Source organism: Lissotriton helveticus, chromosome 8 (assembly GCF_964261635.1).
Source record: "Lissotriton helveticus chromosome 8, aLisHel1.1, whole genome shotgun sequence".
Lineage (NCBI taxonomy): Eukaryota > Metazoa > Chordata > Amphibia > Caudata > Salamandridae > Lissotriton > Lissotriton helveticus.
Genome location: NC_136069.1, coordinates 161,022,099 through 161,048,002, shown reverse-complemented (window position 1 = coordinate 161,048,002; position 25,904 = coordinate 161,022,099). Strand labels below are relative to the sequence as shown.

At 44.5% G+C, this 25,904-nt stretch overlaps 1 protein-coding gene across 2 annotated transcripts in view; it reads right to left on the bottom strand.

Moving 5' to 3' along the window:
• Window positions 1–25,904, bottom strand: part of TMPRSS2 (transmembrane serine protease 2) — a 341,947-nt gene that overhangs the window by 145,721 nt on the left and 170,322 nt on the right. For both annotated transcript variants that reach the window (XM_078656813.1, XM_078656814.1), the window contains 2 exons: window positions 20,348–20,434; window positions 19,370–19,489 (listed from right to left, as the gene is read on the bottom strand). In XM_078656813.1, the coding sequence (XP_078512939.1) occupies window positions 19,370–19,489; window positions 20,348–20,434 (207 nt within the window). The remainder of the gene's footprint in view (window positions 1–19,369; window positions 19,490–20,347; window positions 20,435–25,904) is intronic.

Below are 25,904 nucleotides of genomic sequence, written 5' to 3'. Positions count from 1 at the left end.
TTAAGGGTGGAGGGCTGAAGATGGGAAAGTACAGGGAAACTTGGGTCTTCTACAGTGCGTGTTTGCTCTAAAGGGGGAATGAAAGAAGGAGTGGTCGGGGGATGGTGGAGGTCGGCCTGAATAACAATACTATCTGGGCGAACTATAGAAATGACAGGGGTGACAGCAAAGGCTATATGGCCTAGAGAGGATTTTTTCGAGTGAGCCATTACCTCAGACAGCCTACGTGCGGCTGCCAGTTCTAGGGATACCCGGGTTTGGAGTTTGGATATTTCTTCATCAATGGCTATGTTAGTGCGGGTGATGAAGTCATCCATCGGGCCGCTGACTTGTGAACCCCTATTGGCGGCCTTACTACGAGTCATCCTGGTGCTCATAATACTTACTATAGTGTTGTATTGTGTTGGGGCCCTCTCACAGACTACTAGGTGGGTTAGCTCTCTTTAACTGGCCCAACTTACCCCAAGAGCAACAAGCGGGGTAGGAATAGCAGGGGGGGTGGGCCAGGGCCGTCCGCTGCCGTCCTCGAACGGCCTCAAACGGCCCGCTCTTCGCCCCGAGCTGCGTCCCGCGCTGCGGGAGATTACGTCTGTTATATAGGAGGCGTGAGGGGCGGGGGGCGGGCCAGCAGGGAGAGCGGACCGTCAGCTGTGACCCGGTCTCGCAGGGACTCCTGGTCACTGGAGTCCCTGCACGCTCGCAGCCCCGCTGAGCCTCTTACCCGGTCCGCCTTGGGAGCCGCCTTGGAGCCCGCTGCCTCACACCAACTCGAAGCGGCACCCGCGGAGCGGGTGCGGCGAGAAGTCGAGCCGGTCCTGGCGAGAAACAGGGGTATGTTACACCCACGCCGTCAGTTCCACAATGCCTCCGTCAATAGGGTCTGGCAGGAAAGCGTCCCAAAGATAGCAGGTAGAGTGCTCCTTTTACCAGGTGCAGGGGGCGGGGGGCGGGCCAGCAGGGAGAGCGGACCGTCAGCTGTGACCCGGTCTCGCAGGGACTCCTGGTCACTGGAGTCCCTGCACGCTCGCAGCCCCGCTGAGCCTCTTACCCGGTCCGCCTTGGGAGCCGCCTTGGAGCCCGCTGCCTCACACCAACTCGAAGCGGCACCCGCGGAGCGGGTGCGGCGAGAAGTCGAGCCGGTCCTGGCGAGAGACAGGGGTATGTTACACCCACGCCGTCAGTTCCACAATGCCTCCGTCAATAGGGTCTGGCAGGAAAGCGTCCCAAAGATAGCAGGTAGAGTGCTCCTTTTACCAGGTGCAGGGGGCGGGGGGCGGGCCAGCAGGGAGAGCGGACCGTCAGCTGTGACCCGGTCTCGCAGGGACTCCTGGTCACTGGAGTCCCTGCACGCTCGCAGCCCCGCTGAGCCTCTTACCCGGTCCGCCTTGGGAGCCGCCTTGGAGCCCGCTGCCTCACACCAACTCGAAGCGGCACCCGCGGAGCGGGTGCGGCGAGAAGTCGAGCCGGTCCTGGCGAGAAACAGGGGTATGTTACACCCACGCCGTCAGTTCCACAATGCCTCCGTCAATAGGGTCTGGCAGGAAAGCGTCCCAAAGATAGCAGGTAGAGTGCTCCTTTTACCAGGTGCAGGGGGCGGGGGGCGGGCCAGCAGGAAGAGCGGACCGTCAGCTGTGACCCGGTCTCGCAGGGACTCCTGGTCACTGGAGTCCCTGCACGCTCGCAGCCCCGCTGAGCCTCTTACCCGGTCCGCCTTGGGAGCCGCCTTGGAGCCCGCTGCCTCACACCAACTCGAAGCGGCACCCGCGGAGCGGGTGCGGCGAGAAGTCGAGCCGGTCCTGGCGAGAAACAGGGGTATGTTACACCCACGCCGTCAGTTCCACAATGCCTCCGTCAATAGGGTCTGGCAGGAAAGAGATAGGTCGAAACTAATATACATGTACATAATGTGCAAACATACAGCAAACAAATAAGGTAGATCAGATATGAGTAACCCATTGTGTAAAAATAAAACCAAGAGAAGGGTGCGGGTCGAGAGAGCATCTGTGCAATGTAAGTTGTCTGTTTGCATCCATACACTAAAAGAACTACCAGAAGGGGTAGTGGAGAAGTCATGGTGTCCTTAGGTGATGATATCATGTGAATATTTCCATGAGAATCGCCTTTATTTCCTTTTTGAAAAATGCAGTAGATGTGATAAGTCTGGTTTCTGGGGGTAGTGCGTTCCAGAGGGAAACAACCATTACAACGCAACTTTACAACGCACTACCATTACAACGAAACTTTTACAACGCAAAAACCATTACAACGCATGTATTTACAACGCATGTTTTTACAACGCAGGTACCTTTACAACGCATACCATTACAACGTAAGTATTGGTAAGTATATAATTATATTTTAAATTTTATATGTTTGGGTTTTTTTAAGGGGTATTTTTAGGGTTGAGGGTCAGTTTTCAGTTTTTGGGTAAAGGGGTATTTTTAGGGTTCAGGGTCAGTTTTCAGTTTTTGGGTAAAGGGGCATTTTTAGGGTTCAGGGTCAGTTTTTAGTTTTTGGGTAAAGGGGTATTTTTAGGGTTCAGGGTCAGTTTTCAGTTTTTGGGTAAAGGGGTATTTTTAGGGTTCAGGGTCAGTTTTCAGTTTTTGGGTAAAGGGGTATTTTTAGGGTTCAGGGTCAGTTTTCAGTTTTTGGGTAAAGAGGTATTTTTAGGGTTCAGGGTCAGTTTTCAGTTTTTGGGTAAAGGGGTATTTTTAGGGTTCAGGGTCAGTTTTCAGTTTTTGGGTAAAGGGGTATTTTTAGGGTTCAGTGTCAGTTTTGGGTTTTTGGGTAAAGGGGTATTTTTAGGGTTCAGGGTCAGTTTTGGGTTTTTGGGTAAAGGGGTATTTTTAGGGTTCAGGGTCAGTTTTGGGTTTTTGGGGTACAGGGGTATTTTTAGGGTTCAGGGTCAGTTTTGGGTTTTTGGGTAAAGGGTTATTTTTAGGGTTCAGGGTCAGTTTTGGGTTTTTGGGGTACAGGGGTATTTTTAGGGTTCAGGGTCAGTTTTGGGTTTTTGGGGTACAGGGGTATTTTTAGGGTTCAGGGTCAGTTTTGGGTTTTTGGGGTACAGGGGTATAAGGTAAAAATAAAATAAAATTAAATTTAAATTAAATCAATTAAATAAAATAAAATTAAATTAAATTAAATTAAATTAAATTATAATATTTTCAATTATTTTAAATTAAAAAAAATTAATATATACTTACCAATACTTACGTTGTAATGGTATGCGTTGTAAAGGTACCTGCGTTGTAAAAACATGCGTTGTAAATACATGCGTTGTAAAAGTTTTTGCGTTGTAAAAAATTTGTTGTAATGGCATGCGTTGTAAAAGTATGAGCTGTAACGTCATACATCCGTTCCAGATCCTAGGAGCCATCCCTGAGAAGGAGCGTTTATAAGTTTTCGTCTTATTGAATCTGTGGGGCTTCAGTAATAGGGTTTCTGCACTTCTTGTGGATCTATTACCCCCAGAGATAGTGAGTTTCTAAAAGAGATAGCTGGGTGTCTTATGGTGAGTGGCTCTGTGAGTCATGCAGGCTATTTTTAGGTGAATTCTGGCTTTCCATGGTAGCAAAATGAGCAATGACAAATTGGGATGTGAAATAAGATTTTTCTTATGAAAACAACCCAACTATGGTCCCACAAAAGGAAGCCTGGATGGTCCAACAATGCCAAATCTTTGAAAAACAAATGCCAGATCCCTCAAAAGAAAATGAAGGAAAATACGAACGGTAAAAAGCAGCTAAAAAGGCCGTACAAAATCAACAGAACCCCAATCAGGAAGGTGAAAAGATTCCACTGTACTCAATGATAATGGAAGCAGTATGCGCAACCAAAGAACTTTCCAACTTTTTAAATCTTTATCTCGCCTCATCGTGAAATCCTTCAGGCCCACAGAAACAGATTACACTCAGACCACCTTAACGATGGAGCAGCCTTGCAAAGCCAAGGCATTGGGACTAGGTGAACACCTGCTTGTTGTTGAACTATGGATGCTAGAGAATCACCTCAAACGTAACTTTACATTTTTGTCTGTGGGTCCTGGCATACTCATAACCATGGAAGTCATCTAGGGGTCGTCATTAATCACAGCTGCGACCCCTGGCGGGCCCCTTGTGACCCCTGGCACTGCCCTTGCAACCCATGACCTCAGAAGTGGCAAAATCAGTGCCAGAAACTCAAGGAAAGCTCGAGTTTATCCACATCTGTTGGGGCTCGCATTTCATTATCTTCTGTCAATTTTACTACACCAATAGTGGATAATATTAGATTATTCGCTATTAGTGTAATAAAGAGTGAATTACAATTGGCTGGAAAATTGTCCATTCTTCAGATAAAGTAAGTACAAAATCCTTTGAAATGGATGTTGTTTGTGTGCTTGCCGGTGGGAGTGTGTTTATGTGAGAGCAAGCATGAACGTTTGTGTGTGTTAATGTGTGTGTATGTGTAATTATGTATGGTGAGTGAGTGAAAGTAAAGGCAAATGGAATATGATGTCACTTCCGCTACTCCAGGCATTGTGATGAATTGATGTACATGCCCATAACCTTACAACTCTTGGACTATTCACATAGGACAGAGATACCTAATGACCAGTAGCATAAGAATGAGAAAGAATTGCTCCTTTAGGCTGATGCAGATGTGACAGACTGTATCAAAGCAATGGGTTCTGACAAGCTGAGGGCTGATGGAGCTCTATGAGCGTATTGTACTCAAGACTAGAGAATGTCTTACATGCGTTTACCAGTATGTCCACAAGGTGGTGCTGTGATATAAAAATTGTTTAAATTGACGTGGAGCTAAAGATGTGTTTGACCTATTTGAAAAGTGATCCTGCGGTATAACAATAATATAACAATAAAGGTCTTAATGAGCTGCTAGTTGTTGAATGACACGAAAGATCCTGATCATCTGAGAGTTTCTTCTGGCTCTGTTATACTGTAGATGTAAGCGGCAAGTTTGCTTCCCCAACTTTCCCAGGCAGCTGGCGCTAACGCACTTTCCACAGATACTGAACACTCATTAAAGATGATGGAATGATTAAGGTAAGGTATATTCGGAAGGTGCTGTGCAATTGACTCCTAAACAAAGATTCTTCAGACCAAGTAACAGAATAGAAAAATACTGAGAAGAGATGCAATATGATATTAATTCTTCCAAAGTGTTTATATAAATGAGTAAACATATCTGTAGATCCTGAACCGCTGCAACAAACTTGCGGAACAGGAATAAGAAACATAATGTGTGACCATATTAAACATTAAAATACAAATGACTAATTTGACCATTTGACTCTGCTGCTGCCTTTTATGATATATAGCTACATGGTTTTAGGTCCTTCTGTACAAATTAAAATATTATACATTAATGCTTACTTCATTTGAATGGTCTGGTTCGTCAGACAATTATGTGAGCATTACTAGAGAAGGTCTTTGGGTCCGCCCACATGTTGGGAGCCAGGAGTACATGTTTTGATTGGGTAGAAAGTGTATGCTTCCTCAAACAAGCATTGAAAATGCAATAGGTCTCGCATTAGGAACGTTTTTTTATTTTTTATTTATGTGTTGGTTTTGAAAATAGCAAAATTAATACCTTTGTCAGGTGGATGTGGTGGTGGATGTGGTGGTGAATGCGATGGTGGTGGATGCGATGGTGGTGGATGTGGTGGTGGATGCGATGGTGGTGGATGTGGCGGTGGATGTGATGGTGGATGTGATGGTGGATGTCATGGTGGATGTGATGGTGGATGCGGTGGATGTGGCGGTGGATGTGGCGGTGGATGTCATGGTGGATGTGATGGTTGATGCGGTGGATGTGGTGGTGGTGGATGCGGTGGTGGATGTAGTGGTGGTGGATGCGGTGGTGGATGTAGTGGTGGTGGATGCGGTGGTGGATGTAGTGGTGGTGGATGTGGTGGTGGTGGATGTGGCGGTGGATGTGGTGGTGGTGGATGTGGCGGTGGTGGATGTGGCGGTGGATGTAGTGGTGGTGGATGCGGTGGTGGATGTAGTGGTGGTGGATGCGGTGGTGGATGTAGTGGTGGTGGATGTGGTGGTGGTGGATGTGGTGGTGGTGGATGTGGCGGTGGATGGGGTGGTGGTGGATGTGGCGGTGGATGTGGTGGTGGATGTGGTGGTGGTGGATGTAGTGGTGGTGGATGTAGTGGTGGTGGATGTGGTGGTGGTGGATGCGGTGGTGGATGTAGTGGTGGTGGATGTGGTGGTGGTGGATGTGGTGGTGGATGTGGTGGTGGATGTGGTGGTGGATGTGGTGGTGGATGTGGTGGTGGATGTGGTGGTGGATGTGGTGGTGGTGGATGTGGTGGTGGTGGATGTGGTGGTGGTGGATGTGGTGGTGGTGGATGTGGTGGTGGTGGATGTGGCGGTGGATGTAGTGGTGGTGGATGTGGTGGTGGATGTAGTGGTGGTGGATGCGGTGGTGGATGTAGTGGTGGTGGATGTGGTGGTGGTGGATGTGGCGGTGGATGTGGTGGTGGTGGATGTGGTGGTGGTGGATGTGGCGGTGGATGTAGTGGTGGTGGATGCGGTGGTGGATGTAGTGGTGGTGGATGCGGTGGTGGATGTAGTGGTGGTGGATGTGGTGGTGGTGGATGTGGCGGTGGATGTGGTGGTGGTGGATGTGGCGGTGGATGTAGTGGTGGTGGATGTGGCGGTGGTGGATGTGGCGGTGGTGGATGTGGCGGTGGATGTGGTGGTGGTGGATGTGGTGGTGGTGGATGTGGCGGTGGATGTAGTGGTGGTGGATGCGGTGGTGGATGTAGTGGTGGTGGATGTAGTGGTGGTGGATGTGGTGGTGGTGGATGTGGCGGTGGATGTGGTGGTGGATGTGGTGGTGGTGGATGTGGTGGTGGTGGATGTGGCGGTGGATGTGGTGGTGGATGTGGTGGTGGTGGATGTAGTGGTGGTGGATGTAGTGGTGGTGGATGTAGTGGTGGTGGATGTAGTGGTGGTGGATGTGGTGGTGGTGGATGCGGTGGTGGATGTAGTGGTGGTGGATGTGGTGGTGGTGGATGTGGTGGTGGTGGTGGTGGATGTGGTGGTGGATGTGGTGGTGGATGTGGTGGTGGATGTGGTGGTGGATGTGGTGGTGGATGTGGTGGTGGTGGATGTGGTGGTGGTGGATGTGGTGGTGGTGGATGTGGTGGTGGTGGATGTGGTGGTGGATGCGGTGGTGTAAGTGATGGGGAGATTACTAGTGAGCGCATTCCAATGCTGTTTCCATACGCTTCATGTCCCCAACTTTAATACTACAAGGCAGGCAAATAGAAGTTACTTAATGCAAGCATTCTAAGCATTCTATTAGATGAGTCAAGCTCAGGATGCCAGCAAGATATTGCATCACATTAAAAATGTATCTCACATCTTCCATGATCTGCAGGTTATGATATTGAATCTCAGTAAGACTTATTTAGGCGTTCATGCTTCTGAGGTTGGGAAATTCAGTACAACTAAAATGATAACAGTAGAACCTGTGATTGATAGAACTTAGAAACGGCAAAACTATGATAAGAAGTGTTATAAAGCCTGTGATTGATAGAACTTAGAAACGACAAAACTATGATAAGAAGTGAACATGCAGCGGATTAAAAAAAAAAAAAAAAAAAAGAAAAGGAGACACGGCCGGCCAGCCGTGAAACTGAAAGCACGGCCGGCCGGCCGTGAAAAAGCCTTTGATGCAGCAGGGGGTAATTAGGGGAGGAGAATGGCTGGGCTGAGGCAGAGCGCCAAGCCTTTGATGCAGCAGGGGGCGGAGCGGGAAGAGCTGCTGGCGGCACTAAGCTGACGATTTGATGCTGTGCACGCGCATTTTAACTAATTGCGCTTGCGCATTGAGTTAAAAGTGCACATGCACTTCATCAAATCGCCAGTGAATCGCCAGTGTAGGTAAGCTTTGTTTAAGCCCCCATAGTCTCGCTCTGCTCAATGCGCATGTGCATTGACAGGCGAGACCTAAAAAGGTGCTTGCCCTCCACGCAGCGGTAATCATTTTGTTTATTTAAGCGCAAACGTTTAGGGGCACACAAAGTGTCTAAGACTACTACATAATTTATTCTGTTTTTCTTTGGCAACAGCACAGATGGGGGGGGGGGACAGTTATTAACCTACATAGATATTTAAGTCTGGTTTGAAACTGCAAGTTCACCTGATCTTTTAACCTACACCAACATTATTGTACAATTCTTTCCTTCTACACAAATAATGATCTATTCCCATTCTATTTACTTGTAATGCTTTACATTACCATGCATATTCACTTTAAATCCAGACCAATTGGCATTGCCAATCCTTGTTTGTATGGGGCGTAAATTCAGATAAATTGGAGTTGATCAGTGTTTCTTGCTTTGTATTCATAAAGGTTGTTTTCAGTTTGGTGGGGTTTTACCAGTATTTATATAAATATGTAGAAAACAAGAAGCCATACATATGTCTTTGAAGAGCACACATTTAACACCGCCCCAATCTCCATAAATAAATCATGTGTAACTCTACATGCACAGCACACTCTGTACATGCCCCAATAATGAAGGATTAAAAAAGTGTTTATGTGCAGTGTGTCACTTGATGGCATGGGTAAAGGTCAGAATATGCTTCAATTCTCTTAATAGCACAAGCACCGGGTTCACTATTTTTCTCAAGGTTATAAGAGTTTCATATACATATATTATGTGGTTATTCACTCCTACAGCTATTCTCCATTTGTACATTACTGACCTCAACCTGATCCCTAATTGTTCTACTGCCAATGGGGCGAGAGGGTAGCCTTGTCTCATACCCGTCTGAATATCCTGCTCTTCAATATCACCCAGTCTGATTTATTACCCTGGCTGTGGGCCTCATGGAGAGCAATCACTTGTAACCTCGGGAACTAATCCATTTGTAATCCATTCACATGAAGCTCTATTCCCAGAGTGCCAACCACCGCCAGGGCATAGTGCTGTTCCTCTCTCTCTCTCTAGTGCTTTCAGACTCGATTATGGAAGGACTGCTTACCCCCCCCCACCCCCCCAGTAGTGGGTCTGGAGCTAGAGCAGAAAGGGTGGACCTCTGTGTACTTCAAAGCCCCTCTTTGAAGTCTCCCCCACTTGAAAGGCCCCACAGGGTATAAGAACCAGACTTCTGGTGCCACCACTTCAGTACACTTCTGGACCTGTGCATACTCTGCCAGGAAGAAGGACTGCTATGCTGCTGAAGGAGTGCCACTCTGCTGAACTGCTGCTTGGGAAGAACTGCTTTCTTGCTATTCTGACCTGCTCTCTGCTTACCTCCTAGCCTGTGTTAGAAGGACTGGACCCACATCACTTTAAACCCCGAACCAGAGTGACTCAAGGGGCTTGCTGGCTTGCCTCCTGTTCTGAAGTCTCTGGGACATCAAACACTTCCAACTCACCTGCCTCAGCACTGGGACTCTTCCATCTGTGAGTCTGCCCTGCCAAGTAGTGCCAATCCAGTCCTGGGCCCCTGAGAAGTGGGTTAAAGTGCTGCTTCAGCAGAATCCATGCATCGCCATCGATGCAGCAGCTAAGAACTGGCGCATCTCTACAACTGCGGATGAATTTCATCGTTGCAAGGATCGAATCTGACGCATCGCAAGATGTGCGTCACAGTGGCATCATTTCCAACATATCTTTTAAATTGCACAGTTCGGAGCAGAGGCACCACCTTCATTCCATGGATCAACGATGATGCATCACCTAAATCTGTAGATCGTCAACGGCGCATCACCTCCTCTGCTCTTTGCATCTCATCCTTGATGCAAAGAAGGCACTTTACAGCGGGCCAAGGCTGGTCTCTGTATCCAGCTCACACTCGATTGTGGTTGGTCTTAACTTTCAGATTTGACCTGTTCTGACGCGACCAGATAGCCCTAGTTGGCGCTTTCTGCTTTTAAGCATTACATTTCAGTTTAATTTCAAAAAATTAATAACTTCAGTTCTACTTATTGAATTATTGTCATTGTGGTCTTGTATTGTTCAGTACATTAATCTCTATTCATCTCACTAGGTGTGGTATCTCTTTGTGTGGCATTTTCACTGTTTTACTGTTTGAAGTGCTGCACAGATACTTTACACATTGCCTCTTAAATTAATCCTGCCTGCTCTGTGCAAGGCTATCAGAGGGTACCCTTAAAGTTTTTTGACACATATTGTTAGAAATGGGATCTCTGGTTGGCTAAGGCTTGCGCCAAAGCCAGGTAGAGACCACCACTCTAGTCAGGGCAAGGGAGTTACACGCCAAAGATAACCCCTGCTCACCCCCCTTGGTAGCTTGGCAGAAGCAGTCAGGCTTATCCCGGTGGCCATGTGTAAAGCATTTGCGCATGCACACAGCAACAACATCCCAGGCACACTACAAAAGGCACTCCACACAAGGATAAATCAAAAATAGCCTTTGTATTCTCATAACACATTAGAATAGTAAACACATATTATACATGGTGCCACCTGGAACTAGGTCATATCTACAAGGGATTATTTACACCTGACAGGGCCCACTGGACCACTGTCAGAACCATCAAAAGCGAACTTAGTAAAAGTAAAACATGTCATAAGCATACAACCAGTAACCACTGGTAATCACTGTACTTGGCATCAGCCTGCAACATAAACTACATTATGCACAGCATCACATCAGGCGCGAATTACATTCTGCGCCAACCTCACCAGTATAAACACATTATGCAATCCTCTCACAAGCCTAAACACATTAGACCCTAATCTCCTAAACATAACTCACGTTTGGGAAATAAAACACAGTAGAGAATATCTCAAACCTAACCACAGTAGGGTCAACCTCATAATCATAAAAGACCACATTTAGAGGTATAACACAGGGTGCGTAAATCATACTACATACATTAAATTTCCTAGCACCACCTTCACATTAGAACCTGGCGCCCTACAATCCTAACAGCCCCCCTGGCCAACTGGCCATCTCAAAAAGGGGCTCAAATGCCCTATGTCCCAAAAGTCAGGGTGCGCTGCCAAAGCAGCGAAAGTCAAGGGTGCGCAATCTGCGCAGACCTAAACGTTGCAGCGGCCAACTACTTGCTGGGCAGCTGCGAATCTCCAAATGAGCCCTGGCACCACTGTACCGCTTCTGTCCCTCTCCGGGACTCCTAAATCAATCTGCGCCAGCTGGGACCGCTTCCCTCTATCATGGGGGCAGTGGGAAAAATGGCAAGAGCCCTGCTCGTGGGCTCTCTCAAACAAATATGCCCCAAAAGGATTGGCCCCCAAGTGTTGGAGTACGCTGGCTCTTGAGGCACAACATGCCCCTCCAAAGGAACTGGAGGGCACAGGCCCCTCTGGGCCTCTAGACCCCTGTATATCACGTTGCAGCGACCTACTCTGAATCCCCCAGACACCGGTAATGTGCCTCGAACGGCACCACCACCCTGGAGATAGCCCCTACTCACCGGGCTCTCTCTGGAGGCTGGACTCTTTACTTCACCGGCATGCGGGCATCAGGAGAGCCCCCACTCCTTGGGGACTCCCTCTCCTCTCTGCTGCGGGACCGGCACTCTGGTCTTCTCGCCTCACTGTTGACCGGGCAGCAGCATCGCGCTGCATCTCCCTTCTCCTGCACGCGGGGCTTTCCTGTCCTCACGGGAGCCCGCGCTGCCATCGGCAGGTTCGGCTGCTTCATCTCTTTGCCCGGGCCCCCTCCTGGGACCCAGGGCATCGATCATAAATGCCAGCACCACGTGGGGCTTCCCTTGCTCACGGGAGCCCTGTGCTGCCCTCCGTGGCCTCGGCCGCCTCGCTGTACTTCCTCCTTCCGCCCCCAGGCTCCGCCCCAAGTCAGGCAGACGTGCCTGACTTCCGCTCCGCGATGGGGACTGCGGCGGTGATTTTTCCTTTTCGGCGCCAATGCGGGGAGGGCACTCGTTCTCACCAAGGCAAGTGCGGGGTGGGCATGTGTAATATTCCTTGCATTTCTCTTTTAAGATGCTCTATTTTATTTCCCTTTTTATATATGCCCTTTAGTTCTGTGCACATGCACCTTCTGTAAATTCCATTTAGAATTGTTATTGTGTGAAAGCTGATACTGGCAGATGCCTGCTGGGAACAGAAGAAATGAGTACTGTGCTGTCTATAATAAACCAGTACCAACTATAACCTGGATTTATTGGATTATTTATTACAAAATTGGCGACGAGGGTGTCCAGTACCTTACTACTCAACAACAGCACAGGAGTGGTACAACTTCAATTTAAATTAATTTTACCATTTTGCATCTGGAAATTGGATTTAATTCTCCTGCCTTATAAAGAACCTCAGAAAATTGGATTCCTGATTCACAAGTACTCCAATCCTGTGAAGTGAGGAGAAAGCGCTTTACTCAAGAAATTTAGCGTCAAGACTAGTGTTTGGTGATGATTCAACTTTCAACATACCACCACTTCCTACACTACGCTTAATTGAAGGTACGCTTGACTGGGAGTAACTATACAGAAAAAAAGGAATTCTCTACCTTTTTCCCAGATGAAATGGTGAATTTTGGTAAATTTCAGCAACTTTGAGGATTTTGCATCTTTTAAATAGATGTCCGCTTCGTGTAGCGCATTCGTTTAACCGGCGCGTGCATGCCGACCAGCTGAGGAACTTTGAACTGCGCGAGGGCTGACAACAACAACATCATCATCACGCATGCGTGCAAGAACTGTACACTACGAGAGTGACGGCAACTACGTCATCACGTATGCGCGCATGCGTCATCACGCAAAAGTCGGCCATTTTGAGTTGGCATAGCAACGCTAACACGGAGAAAAGCTCCGTGTCTTCAATTCAACGCGGACAACAAATCGAACTCTACAAGTACTGCAAACTCTTCATTACTGGGTGATTTATTTTAAATGACATAACGACACTGTCACAAAAGGAAGCTTAATGTTTTCGTTTCACCGTAGATGACATTACTGGGTGATTTATTATGAATTGACATAGCGACACTGTCACAAAAGGAAGCTAGATGTTTTCAATTCACCGCTGATAACCACTATTTCCACAAGTTATTCAGAGCTGGGTGAATTGAACTGTAATACTTAAATAGAGTATTTTAACTGTTTTTATTTCATTTTCTCTTAGATTCTTATAATAAGTAGTAAAACATTATTCAATGTGATTTTGATTACACATTACACATTATACATATTGTAAAAGTTGTGTACATCACAACATTTATACATAACTATGCAATTCGATCCACCTACAAAATTTTTACAAAGCAAAGGAGATCCACCCATTCCTTGGAACAGGTGGAAAGAGGAATTTTTGACCTATTTAAAAGCCATAGATGGAGAAAGGATGGGGAATGAAAGGAAGAAAAATATTTTCCTACATTGTCTAGGATCAGAAGGGCAAGCTATTTTTAGGACTTTGCCTCCTGTTCCTGGAGACTTGGGAAATTTTGATGAAGCGATGTTGCGAGTGGAGACAAGGTTCAAACCTACAACAAGTATAGCTCTAAATCGCTATAAATTTTATACTAGAGCACAAAAAGAGTCAGAAACTTTTGATGATTTCTTAACAGCATTAAGATCGTTAGTAGTTTCATGTAATTTTGGAGAAATTACTGATGAAATGATAAGAGACCAGATCATAGTGAATGTCAAGTGTAAAAAAACACAAGAGCAACTATGGATTTTAGGAAATCCTACATTAAAGGAAAGTATTTCTACAGCAAAAGCGTTTGAACAATCCAACAAATGGATGAAAACCATTGAGGATAACTCTAAAGGGGCAAAGAATGATAAAACGGTTGATGAAATAGGAGCTATTAGCAATGTTAAAAACAATGCCCATTCCAATAAGAGTATTGGGAAAAATCAGATTGTATGTTATAGATGTGGAAGTAATAATCATGTTGCTTCTTTCAAATTCTGTCCCGCCATTGGTAAAGAATGTAGTAAGTGTGGCAGGATTGGTCATTTTTCCAAAGCATGTAGAGATTGGAAAAAAGGGAATAATGATCATAATACCAATCACTTTAAAAAGAATGAAGTTTCATATGTGAGATCTCATCCTTCTTCTGAAGTCGCTTGCGTTCAATGTATACATTCTAAAAGTAGTGATGTGACGAGTGATTGTGGAATGGTTGTCTCTCTGTTGAATATAGGGGTAGTTGATGGGGAAATACTCAACTCACCTAAATGTCTTGTGAGTTTCCTTGGTGTTGATCTTGAGTTGATGGCGGATTCTGGTTCTCCTTGGACTATAACAACGAAAGATTATTTTTGTGAGAAATTTGGGTCAAAGATATCGGAAAAAGAACTTACACCTCCAGATATCAGTGCCTTATGTTTCAATAAATCCACCATCGATTTTATAGGTTACTTACAATCTACCATTAGTTTTAAAGGGAGGTCCGCAGTTATCAATTTGTATGTTGCTAAGAAGGGCATTGATGTACTTGGATGGAGAGATCAGTGGAAATTAGGTATAATGCTAAACCCACGATCTAAGGATCCAGTTATGTTATGTGATAATATATGCTCAGATATAAATTCTATTGTCACTATAAAGGGTGACGACAAAAGAGAGGAGTTAGCAAATGAATTCCCTACAGTGTTTTCCAAGAAGTTAGGGAAATTAAAAGGTTTCAGTCATGGGATCAAACTCAAACAAGGAGCTGTACCTCTAGTACAGAAACTCAGAAATGTACCACTCAATGTCAGAGAAGAACTGAGTAATGCTCTTAAAGAAATGTTGGACAATGGGGTAATAGAAGAAATCGAGTCATCTGAGTGGGTTTCCCCAATTGTTCTTGCTCGCAAACCTGATAAAAGTTTGAGGCTATGTATAGATTTAAGAGCATTAAATGCTAATATTGTAGTTGATTGCCATCCTCTACCTAACATCAATGAAGTGGTGAGCATGCTAGAAGGTGCCACAGTCTTTTCTACTCTCGATCTTAGATCGGCATATCACCAGATAGAATTGACAAAAGAGTCCAAACAATTAACTGCATTTATAACGCCTCAAGGTTTGTATCAATTTAAACGTATGCCATTTGGATTAGCCTCTGCGGCATCCGTTTTCCAGAGATCCATGTTTCATCTATTTAAAGAAATGGGAGATTACGTTAAATGCTTCCAAGATGACATTCTTGTTTTTTCAAAAAATATTGAAGTTCATAACGAACATTTAAGAAATGTATGTAAGATCTTAAGTCATTCTGGTTTGACTATCAAAAACAATAAATGTAAATTATTTCAAGAGACAATAGAATACTTAGGGCACACGATCTCTAAGGATGGGGTATCTCCTAAAAGATCGTTGGTTGATGCAATTTTAAAAGCACCTGCACCAGATTGTAAAGAGAAACTATTATCATTCTCTGGTCTTTGTGAATACTACAGTAAATTTATCAAAGATTTTGCTTCAAAGATGGAACCCATAAGAGAACTTGCTAGAAAAGACGTGGAATTTGTGTGGGGCGACAGGCAACAAGATGCTTTTGAGTCTATAAAAACTGATATGGTGAATGCTCCTACCCTCAGACCTTTTAGTTTGAACAAGCTATGCCTTTTGACGGTTGATGCTAGCCTTTACGGTTTAGGTTGTGTTTTATCACAACGCTCGGGGAAAGAGGAGTGGAATGTTGCGTTTGCTTCTCGTACACTTACTACCACAGAAAGAGGATATGCTGTCATTGAGAAGGAACTTTTAGGATGTGTATGGGCTGTAGAACATTTTCGCAACTACATTTGGGGAGCAAGGTTTATGTTGAGGACAGACCATAAACCCTTAGTAAATATTTTATCCCCTGGAGGAGGACTGAGAGCTACTGCTCGCATAGCCAGACTCATGTCACGTCTTCAAGAATATAGTTTTGATATTGAATATGTTCCAGGCAAATTGAATGTCACTGCAGACTGTCTATCCAGATTACCATGTAACTATGCTGAAGAGCTGGATGAAGATGAAGTAGTAGTCAGCATTACTGAGTCTGTGTCTGATAATTTTAAGAGTATTTCTGAAGAAGTATGGAAGAGCAGTATGAGTAAGGATACTCTACTTTGTCAAGTAAATGACTTTATCAACAAGGGTTGGCCTTATAAGGGAGAAGTGCATGGAGATTTATTACCTTTTCTGAATATTAAAGATGAATTAGTTACTGAGGGTGATTTGATATTTAGAACTGACAAATGTATACCTCCCTTTGGAATTCGTGAACTTATTTTGAGACTCAGTCATGAATGTCATATGGGCATGTCATCCATGAAAAGGTTAATAAGATCCAATTTCTGGTGGCCAGGTGTAGATAAATTTGTGGACAGATTTGTAAGGGAATGTCCAGAATGCATAGACAGTGACAAGTCCTGCAAATGTAACCCAGCTCCTTTAATACCAATTAAATGGCCTGAACATCCATGGCAAAAATTGGGTGTTGACATATCTGGTCCATTCAATTTTTTACCTTTAGAATGTAGATTTGCCATTGTAGTAGTTGATTATCATTCTAAGTGGCCAGAGGTCAAACTTATTTCTCATCCCAATACTAGCAATGTGATTCTATTTTTAAAAGAGTTGTTTGCCCGAGAAGGTACTCCTGAAATTATGATTTCAGATAATGGAGTACAATTCAAATCTTCTGAAATTCAAAAGTTCTTTAGAGATTGTGGTATTAACCACTTGGATGCTAAGGGTATTTGCTCTTCTTCATGTAATTTCCATTGAAATCAATGGAAACTCCATGACGAGTTACCCTTGTCATTAGCACTGAAGGGGTTAAACATATCACAACTGCCTTATATGAACCTCAAGGAAATGGACAAGTTGAAAGATACAACACTGTTCTCAAACAGGATATACTTTGGGCCCGGACATTTGGAAGTGAATGGAAGGAGAAATTAAGGGAGAGACTTTGGTTGTATCGTATTACACCTCATACAACTACCGAAGTCTCACCTTTCTGTTTATTGAGGGGTAGAAATCCCATTTCCAAATTGTGTCCTTGGTGGTTTAAAAAGAATTGTAACACTCATAAAACTACACCAGATGTTTCTGAAGTTGGACAAAAAATTATAATTAAGCAACAGAAAATCAAAAGTGATTATGACAAACGCATGAAGGTTAAGGAACCTGAATTCAATTGTGATGATTGGGTGAGAATTCGAAAGCCTGGTTTCATTACTAAAGGTGATGTAAAGTTTGGCAAACCCATCAAAGTTGTTAAAATGAATCGCAACAGTGTAGTCACACAAGATGGAAAAGTTTGGAATGTCCGTCGTGTCTCTAAATGCAAATCTTTATATTAATGTTTTCTTAAGGAGGAAGATGTGTAATATTCCTTGCATTTCTCTTTTAAGATGCTCTATTGTATTTCCCTTTTAATATATGCCCTTTAGTTCTGTGCACATGCACCTTCTGTAAATTCCATTTAGAATTGTTATTGTGTGAAAGCTGATACTGGCAGATGCCTGCTGGGAACAGAAGAAATGAGTACTGTGCTGTCTATAATAAACCAGTACCAACTATAACCTGGATTTATTGGATTATTTATTACAGCACCCACCATAATTTACGCATTAACGGGGTGGGCACCCGCCATGAGGTTCAAATAAGCGGGGTGGGAACTCGCATTAGGCATAACGAACAAGGTGGCAAGGAAGGGTAGGCTCCCTCGATGAAATCAGAATTGCGGCGGATTCCCTACATCGGGATTCCCCTGAAGGCGCTCGAAGCCCCACGCTGCAAGGGGGCCACTTAAGAGCTCCTTCACAAAATAAAGCGCTTTGCACAGATAGCCAATGAAGCACACTTCCAGGCACTAGGTTTAAAGTCCTGGAAAAGAAATGGAGCAAAATGGTCCCAGGGGCAGAGCTGGGCCCAGGGAGGCAGCCCTCTTGGCAGGTCCTCCTGGGCCCCAGCAGCAGCACGCCCCCCCAGGAATCAGGAACCAAGACTGCACACTTTTATAGGGACACAGCCCCTATATTTATATTAGGAAAACCCTTTGTGTCACAGCACAGAACTGGTATAGGGGAGCTTTGGAGCACTTTGTTGTGCTCAGCTCCTCTCTCCTTTGTCAAGCGGAGGCTAGGTGCTCAGACACACCACAGGGGGCGGAGCTGGCATTGTGGAGGGAAGGCACATTCCTATTCAGGTCCCAGGTGCAACTCCTCCCTCCCACCTACATGCAGATCTCCCTATTCACCACTGGGCAGACCCATCCTGGATCCTGGAGCCACCCACATCATCCAGCACCTGTCAATCACAAGCCAGACATGCAATTCACATCAGGCAGGCAGACACACAGGACACAGAAATGCCAACTTCTAAAAGTGGCATTTATCCACCAGTCACCATAAATCTGCGCACACCATTGCGCAGCATTTATCCTCACGAGTTCATACATACTAAACTCGCCCCTGCACTCCTCTCATGTCAGGAACTACCAGGGACACACATATCCCCCATGCATTCCTATGGGAGGGCAGGCCAGTCTCACCACACATACACAGAGAGCGCACACACTTTACACTGGACCACAGTGCTAAAGTGCTCAGAGGCCTAAAATCACAAACACCAGGTTACAGAAAAAGGCTAGGAGAACGCAAAAAGTTTTGGGGTGAACCTGCCAAAAGGGCCAAGTCCAACACATATCAATTCATGTTGTAATTTATGTTTGATGGTAACATCTCTGACAGCCACTTAAAAAAATGGTGAGATGCTAAACACAAAGCATGACAATTATTCCAACCAACTCATCAAAAATATTGATATAAAAAATATAATTTAATAGCCACAATCTCCTGAATTCAGAAGTACCACATTGAAACCACTGTAGGCAGAGTGAAGCCCCTGCATCCTGTGCCAAAGGTGAGGAGCCATCATTCACGTACTAAATACCTCATACAAGAACAGAATGTCAGGGGAGTGGTAAGGTCATTGATTGAATCCCAGCAAGAACATACAAATGCTAGCAGAAGGAATATAGTCTTCTTTCCAGGGAAGTTCTTTTTTGTTGACAGCATATTCACTAATCTATTTAGGAGTCTTTGCAGTTAATGCTATTCCTCAAATATGCTCATAGTTTTGACTGGAGAGCAAGGTTTGAGGACAACATCACTGAGGATTTCAGGAAAATGGAAGATAGAATAATTATTCCTCATAAATGTAGTAATTATATTTGTGTATTTATCCAGAAAGAATAGATCCTATGAGTTGCCCCATTTTAGCACAAGGATAGTTTTGATAACGCCTTTGTGTACATCAGAGGAATATCAAACTCTTCCACCCCATAAGCCTGTGCCTCGTGCACTGAGAAATGGTTAATATCCCCTTGTAGATGCACAAGCAAAACTCAACTGTTAAGACTAATAACTGATGGACAACACTTACCACATTGCTTTTCATCTTCCCCATTGGGACACTGCGGCGTCCCATCACACCATTGAGTCTTACTAACACATGAGCCTGATAAGCCGCAGGAAATGCCATTGAATAGGCAGTACTTTGTCACTTGGGAAGTAGAAGGAAACAAGCACATGAATAGTGTTAGTACATTAAAACATAGCTCTACAAATATATGAAGTAACATGGATTTAAAAAAAAACAGAACTGGTGTGAGTGCATGTAGTAGGATGTGGCCTTAAAACATTTCAATAAATTAAAATACTGGAGTTGCAAATAAAAACAAAAGGCCATGGAGAGGTCAGATCATGATCCCTCAGACACCAGCGCTATTCTAGCCCCTAGAAGAGGGCACAATAATATGACCTCTCTTCTCATCCGCAGAAGATCATGTTTACCTCTTCTGTAGTGGAGGTGAGGAAGAAACTAGTCAGGATCAATCAAGCGAACTGAGTAGTGCACTGTGCAAAATGCTGTTCGCACTGATTGCACAGTGCCGGATGCTTGTCGGCACTGTGCAATCATTGCAAACCGCATCTTGCACAGTGCATGCGGTCGCTTTCTGCCAGTCCTGTAGATTTGTACTCGAGCTGCAGCTTTCTCAACGCGGACTGGTAGTTTCTGATCAAGAGCACTCGCAATGAGAAACCTGACCTCCCCGCGTTGAGAATCTCACCGGGAGGTTTATTTTCCACGCTCGCGATCGGCAACTTGATGTTGCTGATCGCGAAAGAGGAAAAAGTCTCGCCGGGATGTTATTTTGCTCGCTCGCGGTCGCCAACTTGACGTTGAGGGCCGCGAGCAAGCAAAAAATCCCGTTACGCTACGTGTTTTTGCACTGTGTTACGTGCAATTCGCGTAGCACATAGTTGTGCAAACTACGCGAGTGTAGATGTAGTCCTACGCCCAGGGTTAGAACTAAGCAACAGTAATGGGGAAAGGCCAGGTTTTATAGCATATCCTTACCAAAGTACCAAATGAGCACAGCTACCACAACAGCTGAAGCGACGAGAAGTCCAGTTGCTGTAGTGATACAGAGAATTTTTCTAGTTTCTGTAATAAAAATAAAAATATATGTTTTAAGTGTGAATCGTGATAGTAGATACTTAATATACCTATTAGTTTAGTTAGTACATTGTAAGGAGTGTATGTTTACATCCAGCCCGGAGCACTGTAAAATACAGTATTTCCAGTAAGAGCTGGAATTGCCCATATTTTGTTTTATGGGTATTGAAGTACTTCCCTACTTTGAACAATTCCCCTGACTTACAACGTTATTTAGCAATCTACTAATATAAATTTCTATAGACATCAGATCAGGCTTAGTTCCAGTTTCAGAACAGACCACTCTAGGAAGTTTCTCAGATTCACAGAATTAGTACAAAGGCATGGTGCTGTGAAACATTTCCTGTCTTGAGTCTTTTCATAGATACTTTTAGTAGACTCTTCTAATTTATGAACAAAGAATTTGTTCTCTGCCGGCTTATCAACATATTATGGCCTTCTTTATTTCTTTGTTTTGGGGATTTCATTACTATCCACCAACACCGTGTGCAAGGAGAACATCGAAAAGAAAAAAGGTTTAAACAAGAACAAAGTAAACAGAAAATATTCTCAAAAGGATTTCCTGGGTTCAAATCATGAAAACAACATGCTCTCAAGCCTGTACAATAATCCCTCAAGTGATGTTTTAGATAAATTCTCATGGATCTTTTTTGAAGAACGTCAAAAAGCATCAGAAAACTGTCCCCTCTCCGTTCCTTTGCAAACAATGTTATGGAGAGAAGTCTTTGATCCATTGTTTAATCATCAAGTATTCAGGGACATATGGCATATGTTTCTAAGGCCAGGCCACAGGTCTCACAAAATCCCCATTCCCCACCCCATTTAAGGTGTGGAATTGGGACTGCATAGTGAATAGAAAATGTGTTCTAAGACTTCTTACAGAGGAGGCTCAAAAAATACATTATGGTATGTCCGCCTAAAGGTCCCCACACTACATGCTACAAAGGCTGACAATTCTTTTCTTGAGGTGTTACACATACTTTAATGAAGAGATGGGAGATGAAATAGGGTATTATCTGTTCCATGGGAGGAGCCAAATTGGTTGCCTTTCTCCCTTCTCGTTATTGATGGCCTTCAATGTTTTCTTGTACCAGGATCTTCTCTGTATTAGATACAACATTGGACATGCTCTTCCCAATAATACACCAGTGACATAGATGACAGCCCATACTACAAACCCAGTCTATTACCTACTATTGAGGAACCCAACAAGCCCTTGAAAGTGGCAGTACTAACTGTAGCTTGGAACTGTTGGAGTACCAGGTAAGACTGGACCAGAAAAAGTGGGTGTGCCTAGATATGGATGACCATATCACTCATCATAAAGCCGTGTGTTCACAGATATAAAAGCATTCAATGCTGGATACTGTGTCTCTAGGGCATCCCCAAGAAATAGAAGTGTTCAAAAGAGCTTCAGATCGAAAAATGTTTATCATGTGGGCTGGACTAGACCAAAGATGATTTGGAATTCCAAACTCAAAAAGCATTTTTCCTTAATTGGCCAGTTGTTCACTCTTTAAGATTCAGTATATCAACTCTGCCTCGCATTGCCTACTCTAACTAGGGATCACACTCGGCAACTCTGGGCATTAGCTTGCCTCATCTCCACAACGGCCCCCCACATACGCCGGGGATGCCTGGTTTCACCTTGGAGATACCCAGTAGGGACCATCTTACAGGGAAAGCCAGGACAGGTTCCCCAGCGGTCTACAGCGCAGAGATACTCCTTCGGGAGTCGATTCTAGCACTTTAAGAAACCCACAATCAATCAATCAATCAATTGCTTCCATCTTGAGACAAACAGTTGATAGACATATTCATTTTTCTATTTAACATCTTCATTAAAAATAATACTAATAGTATCACCTATTTAAGACATTTACTGCCCAAAAATTCCTACAAAGACCAAATGGCACTAGTTTCAGAAATGTTTATATTACTAACATTTGGTGAAAATTGTGGTTTAAAATCATCAAGTTCATGTCATTGAGCCTGGTTTGTACTGTTCCATGTAGAGGTCAAAGATGACATGGACTGTATGGAACTCTAGGACACTCCACAGGTAATAGGGTTCTTTTAGGACCTGGAGGTGCTCAGGTGAACAAACCAGTGTTGGCTGGAAAGGTAGGAGAAGAACTAGTGAAGGACGTTGATAGTGAATCCCATTTGAGACCCCAGGGTACTTATGATGGTGGAATGATTTTTGTGCCAAAGGCATTTGAGAGGTTTAGCAATATCAGGAGGCAGTGATCACCCTCGTACGAGGACGTCACCTATGCTGTGTAAGGTAGCATGATCTGAAACCAGATTGGTAGTCTTCTAGAAGATGGATAGCATTATTGGGATTTTGGAGTTGAACATAGACAGCTTTTTCAAAATCTTGCAGATGAAGGGTAGGTGAATGGTGGGCTGGTAGTTGTGGGCTGGTAGTTGGTGGGTGAATCAGTTTATAGTGTTGGTTTCTTTAGGAGAGGGAGGTGCTGGCCTGTACTGAGAGCTTCTGGGAAGATTCCTTAAGTAAGAGAGGCATCGACTATAGTGGGTAGAGGGGAGAAAGTGTCCCCGAAGACAGTTTTGAGGAAGGACATGGGTCAGACATCATCTTTATAGAGTAGTTTTGAGGGAGTTGGTAACATTAGTGAGATCTACATGAGAGAGGCCTTTGAAGGCTGACCATTGTGGGATTCTACTGGAAGGGGTGGGTATAAGAGATGAAGATGGCTTGTGCTATTGTACCTTCTGTATTCTGATACTGAAGAAGAGGTTTATGGCATTTCGCTTTCCTTTTAAGTGAGGAATAGGTGGGTCTGGGAGGGGGTTGATGCAGTGCTTGATTGTGTTGAAATGTGTTCTGCCTCTGTTGGTGGCTTCATTGTTGTTGTTAGCATAGTGATGTGATGAGCTTTCTGCAAGTTGCATAGAGGGTTTTTAAGATCATGCAGTCCTCTGCAGCTCTGTTTTTGTTCTATTTTCTTTCCTGTCTGCAGATGCATCATTTATTGACAGCAGGGTCTTTAGTGTACCAGGGTGCTGAAGTCTTTAGCTTGCATTTGACTGTTTCATTTGAGGTAGATATCGACCTGCTGTTAGCCCAATCAAAATTCTGCATTTTGGTAGGCTACAGCTGTTGGATTTACAATGTACAGAATTACTACATGAAATCACACTTGATATCTAAGAAAAATCGTAAATAGTCACCATGACTTCTGTAAATTCCTTAGACAATGGTATGTTGAAAATAATGCCAGTGGAAATGGTAACTTAGGGTTTAAGAGCTAAGTGAAAGGGCTGGACAAGGCCCACTGGGCTCTGATGAGAAACTATAACTTACACACATAGTGGACAAGTTTTAATATCATGAACGTTTTTTATGGTCAGTGATTGAAGGTCCTAGCACCATGAGAAAAACTACTTCCTAAATTCTAGGTGGGCTTCAGATCGTAAGAAGTAAATGTCACTTTCATAAAAGGCCAATTGGCAACAAAGACAAGAAGATATTGACTCTTTAAATTGATCCAAGAAGCAGTATAGCAATCTAAGTACTTGAATAGTAGATAACAGAATGTGTTCAGTTACTGAATGTGGTTTCTCTGACTATTTCAGGTATAAAGCATCTGCTAAGCCATTAACAGGAACCAGTATTAATCGGCTATTGAAAATTTGTATTAAGAAAAGATTGTGACCCAATGGAATTACCAACTATTTATCTGCACATTTCAGTGATTAGCCTAAATTCAAACTCAATCTGAGTTCTTAACAATACCTTGCCTGATCCAAACTAGGGGCTAGATGTAAAAGCAATTTTTAGGTGGTAAACACTCCAAACCGTGGTTTGCAACCCAAAAAATATTTTTTTGCAATGTAATAAATCCCAATTTTACTGACTCCTAAAATGGGATTGTGAATTAATACCGCGTCGCTATTTGGAAGAGGGATGTTGTTGGCTTCCATTCTAAATACCTAATCAGTATTCAATACATCACTGATTTTCAACCATGATTCCAGTTGCAATCCATTGAAAACAAACAGATCCTCAAGTTGGGGTGGCAACCCATTCACATAAGGAGATGTCCCCTTTGGATTCCTTTCCCTTTGTGAATGATGATCAATGTGTCAAGGAGAGTAGACAGTAGTCCAGGGGGTGAATCCACCACTCACTGAAGCTTTTAAAAAAATCTATATTTTTATTTATTTTTCACACGTCTTTCTAAAATCTTAGCTCTTTGTTGGGTCTAGATTCTAGATTCCAGATGGATTGCTGGGGGATGATGCAGGCACTCTTCCCGTTTATATTCAGTGCCCACAGCGCTCATGTGTCTTTCTTCTACAGTGGACCAGTCAGACACAAGCGGTTGTAGTAGGTGGTGGCAGCCCTACGATACCGTTTGAGCGCTGGGGGGCAGACTGCGAGGCACGCTGGATGTAATGATTTAGATTACTGTGTACTCTTCTGCTCTCTCCTGCTCTCACCTGATCGCTACTTGCCCGCTCCTAGCGTATCATTCGCGCTTTTAAAATCTACTGTTTTACTATTTTGAAAGCACTGACTCTTCATTAATTATCCATCCCCTCCCTTACCTGTGGAGAGGTGTGCTCCCCCTGCCCCGGTCCATTGCGGCTGCATTGCCGTTTGTGTGGAGGGCAGTGCGCCATCTTAGGTCAGTCCCTGAGCCCGGCAGGACCATAGGCTGCGGTCTAGCTGGAAGAGGGGCTAGGCTATATATTGCTCATGCCCACCCGGACGCGCAGCGGACGCGCCACCGGCACGTCAAAGGCAAGCCCGTCTGCGCCGGTCCGCGGCCGACCGGGGCTAGGGGTAGGGAATTTTGCCCATTTTATCTCCCATACGGCCTCAGCTCTGATTAACCTCCATGACAATTGGCCCCTTAGCCCTAGCACTCGAGCCCTTCTCGGCTCATTGGGTGCCCTAGGACCTTGTTCCATGAACTTACAGTCCCCTCCGTAGTAGGTCATCTTCCCCCTATTCCTCCTGACCCGCGTGGTCTTTCATCCCCTCCGGCTAGAGGAGAAACTAACTCCTCCTTGAGACTCAGTTACTTAAACACCCGCTCTCTGGTCAAACACCAGTTAGAAATCTTTCAACTACTGGACTCAGAGAAGCCCGACATACTCTTTGTGACGGAAACATGGCTCACTGCGGAGTCGACCCAGACATTCTTGCGGCAGTGCCCCCGGGCTACTACATTCTTCATTCTTGGGAAGCTGGGAGGCGGGGTCGCGGCCATTATCCAACATTCACTTAGGTTCTCTGCCTTAAACATTGCTGGTATAACCTCAGTTGACTGCCTTATCTTAAAACTTGAATCCTCCCTGTCCCCTCTCATCTGTGTCCTCGTCTACCGTCCTCCACAACACATGCCTGATTTCCCTTCACTGTTCGGCGATATGTTATCCCAATTAATAATCAATAACTCAAAAATATTGATCATTGGCGATT